Genomic DNA, 3,619 nt, shown 5'->3' with positions numbered 1-3,619 from the left:
CCAAATCTGCTCCAGAAGGTTAAATGGAACTCCAGAGCAGACTGGGGGGCAGGCGCAGGGGGCTGCAGTAGGGAGGACAGGAAGTCCTGTCACAACCACTGGCATGACAGTTGAATCTTGCCTTTTGTGCTTTGCTTAAAAAATGGCTTCCTGTTTAAGATAAAGAAATTAGAACTGTAATTTTCTGGGATCCCCTGTGTCTGTGACACAGAAATATTACATAGTCATTCTACCAATGTGATTCTATTTTTCTCAATCAGGTAAGCTGGATGGAGGGGAAAATATTTTAGGCCTTTAAAGAAACAAGTAAACCATGGTTTGAACTTCAAGTTTTGTTCTGTGGTAGCAGTAATAATCCTTGAAATTTGACAAGGGTATTGTTACCTGCAAGGTCTCTTGGTATTTGAACCCTATTTTTTGACTGACGCATCTTTCAGACCCAAGAACTGTGCAGTGAATTCTGAAGCATTACAGACATGCTGAATAAACATTCTTAAAGTAAGACAATCCCTCAAGAGACAGGACTATTTTGAGTCACAGTACTGTATTGCTTTTATTTATTTTTTAAAAAACACCTTACCTTATTGTGTTTTTGCTGGTGCCTTGTCCTTGTATCCAAGACATGATAAGGGCTTTCAGAGTCTCTATTGAGATAATATACAAGTCTTGAAGGCAATGTGATTTCTTTCTGGAATGCACTGCTTCGACTGTTATTTTTGTAGCTACTGCTGTTAGTCTGTTGAAATGCAGTATCTTCGTCTGCCTGGCTTTTTTCTATTTCTTCTGCAGTTTCATTCCAATGCAGAGCTGGGGAAGACAGACAAACCTACCATGAATTCACAGAGGAACAGAACACTTTTTGTAATATGTTTTGCATCTTGCTAATTTGCTAAAATAAATATACAGTAACCCTCATGAAACCAATTTATTTGATTAGATTTTGTACTTATTTGTACATATAATTCCTTATTTGATTTTATATAGTTTTGCATCATGAAATTCAAAATGCAGGGATCTGAACCCTTGAAACAAGTTCCTTTAAGGACAATCCAGCCATTCATGACCCTATTTCTGCCACTTTTCCACATAAATTTGGCTATGTACAAATCAGTGATTCTACTGGAAGCAACTCAAGCCATGAACCCATGTGTACTGAATGTTAATCAATTCCCTTTACATAAGGGCAACTTTTCACTATTCCTTTAACTTTAGTGATGGACTCCTAAGCACACTTACCAGAGAGAAAGTCTCAATAAACTCCCGTATAAACATGCTTCATGGGATAAGTAACAAGCACATATCTCTTTGCAGACAAAACCCCAGGGTTCTTGGAGAACACCGCAACCCCTCTTCTGTTTGCAAAAGGTAGGCTCCCTCGGATAAGCAGTGCAAGAAAGGGCAGTATCCAAAACCCTCATTATCCTGCTTGTCTTGTTCTATTTTGCGTTAAGACCCTGCACAAAAACAGCACCCTTGAAAGCCTGCCAGCAGCGTTTTGCTGCATCAGAGGCTCCCGAAACCATTTCATGCCCATCCTTATGAACCAGTAAGCACCAGTCGCCGTAACACAGTAAATATACAGGTCTGCCATGTAAAAACAATTTCATATTCGCAAAGACACACACACACACATATATGATCTAGACGTGGGGTGGGGGGTGGGGGGGAAGCGATCAGAGGAGGAACCCGGCTGCAGTCACGATCAATTATTCCTACCCAAGACCAGGCAGGATGCCATGGAGGTAAGGAACTGCGTCAAGACCGAAACAAATCGGTGCGGACGGTGCGGAACAAGAACTTCTCGCCGGTTGTCACGAAGACTCCACACGGCAAAAAGGTGATTTTTCTCCCCCCCCTTTCCCCCCCTTCTTTTCCTGGTTCTGTTATTAACCAACATTAAAAAGCCAGGGCGGTGGGAGCCGCAGACTAAAACAGGCTCCGAGGTTCGTTATGTATAGTTCATTGGCACCACATGCCAACCCCCAAGCCCCCCCCCAAAAAAAGAGAACACCCCACCCCCGTTTATTTCTTAGCGCATTGGCACCACACACGAGCGCGCAAAAGAGAGAGAGAGCAAACGAAGGGCTGCGCGTGTAACGGAGATCCAGGATCTGTCCAAGCAAACGCGCACAGTACAGGATCCCTCCAGGATCTCCCCCCACACACACCCTTAAGCGGGCACTCACCGGCGTCCGCAGCGACCCCACAGATCCTGGGGGACCCTGAGCAGAAAAGCAGGAGCGCCAGAAAGAGGAGGGGGATGGAGCTGGGCAGCCGAGCCGGGCAAAGCAAGGCGGCGGCGGCGGCGGAGCTCGAGAGGCGGCGGCCGGAGAAGGGCGGCTGCTGCTGCTGCTTCTGCCTCCGGAGGGAAGTTCTGCCAGGCGGCTTCATGGCTCATAGCTTCCCCCGGGGTAGGACGGGCGGCGGCGGCGAGGGGGACGCCTCGCCTGGAGGACGGTGAGGAAGCGGCCGAGCAGCTCACGGCGGCGACGGCGGCGCCTCTTCCCCCATGGTGCAGGGAGCGAGGAAGAAGAGGAGGAGGAGGGCGGCGGTGGGAAAGCGCGCCAGGGCGCAGCGGCGGTTCTCCCCTCAGGTGGACGCGGCTGCCACTGCCACCGCCGGCACCTGCCACACGCAGGCGCGTCCACACGCAGGCGCGCTCCCTCTCGCCGGCGCGGCAGCCCGCCCGCCCTCAGGCCCCGCGCGCCGCCGCCGCGCCGCGTGACGTCGAGAGCCGCCCACCCAGGCCACGCTCTCCTCAGCCCCGCGCGCGCGAGGCACCTGAGGCGAGGGGGAGAGAGGGCGCGCGCGCGCTCGAGGGAAATGGCGGGGCGGGGGTTTTTTTTTCTGTGTGAGGGGTGGCGGTGGTGCTTCCGTGCCTTGCTTCTTCTGAGTGGCCGCCCAGTTGAGGGAGAGCACCTGAGGTGAACCTCAAAATGGGCCCGCCCTCCCTGTCAGGGAGGAAGGGGTGAATTACGTCAGTGACGAGGAGGGGGGTCCTCCTGCTGCTGCTGCTGCTGCCGCCCCTGTGGATCCTGCCGCCTGAGGCAGCAGCTTCAGACTGCCTCATGGGTGGGCCTGCCGCAAATAAAGAGGGCATCATCAGGGTCTGCTGCCCCAGTGGATCCTGCTGTCTGAGTGGGCTGCCTCACGAGGAGGGGGGTCCTCCTGCTGCTGCCGCCCCTGTGGATCCTGCCGCCTGAGGCAGCAGCTTCAGACTGCCTCATGGGTGGGCCTGCCGCAAATAAAGAGGGCATCATCAGGGTCTGCTGCCCCAGTGGATCCTGCTGTCTGAGTGGGCTGCCTCACGAGGAGGGGGGTCCTCCTGCTGCTGCCGCCCCTGTGGATCCTGCCGCCTGAGGCAGCAGCTTCAGACTGCCTCATGGGTGGGCCTGCCGCAAATAAAGAGGGCATCATCAGGGTCTGCTGCCCCAGTGGATCCTCCTGTCTGAGTGGGCTGCCTCACGAGGAGGGGGGTCCTCCTGCTGCTGCTGTTCCTGTGGATCCTGCTGCCTGAGGCAGCAGCTTCAGATTGCCTCATGGGTGGGCCGGCCCTAAATAAAGAGCCGCATCATCAGGGTCTGCTGCCCTTGTGGATCCTGCCACCTGAGGCAGCAGC

General features: G+C 53.4%; 1 protein-coding gene across 8 annotated transcripts in view; it reads right to left on the bottom strand.

Moving 5' to 3' along the window:
• The window catches only part of ADAM23 (ADAM metallopeptidase domain 23), a gene marked incomplete at its 3' end in the record, with an annotated part of 74,523 nt that extends 71,888 nt beyond the window's left edge, over positions 1 to 2,635 (bottom strand). For 3 of the 8 annotated variants that reach the window (XM_081212304.1, XM_081212305.1, XM_081212307.1), the window contains exons 1-2: positions 2,187 to 2,634; positions 581 to 807 (exon numbers count right to left, since the gene is read on the bottom strand). In XM_081212304.1, coding sequence (XP_081068430.1) covers positions 581 to 807; positions 2,187 to 2,391 — 432 coding nt within the window. In that variant the 5' untranslated portion in view covers positions 2,392 to 2,634. Of the gene's footprint in view, positions 1 to 580; positions 808 to 2,186 lie in introns of all 8 variants that reach the window. The other 5 variants (XM_081212308.1, XM_081212303.1, XM_081212309.1 and 2 more) reach the window with 3 other exon arrangements.
• Positions 2,636 to 3,619: the final 984 nt, after the last annotated feature.

This window comes from Podarcis bocagei, assembly GCF_964188305.1.
Source record: "Podarcis bocagei genome assembly, chromosome: 1".
Classification (NCBI taxonomy): domain Eukaryota; kingdom Metazoa; phylum Chordata; class Lepidosauria; order Squamata; family Lacertidae; genus Podarcis; species Podarcis bocagei.
The sequence above is the reverse complement of the archived record's forward strand: the minus strand, read 5'-3'. Positions and strand labels throughout refer to the sequence as shown.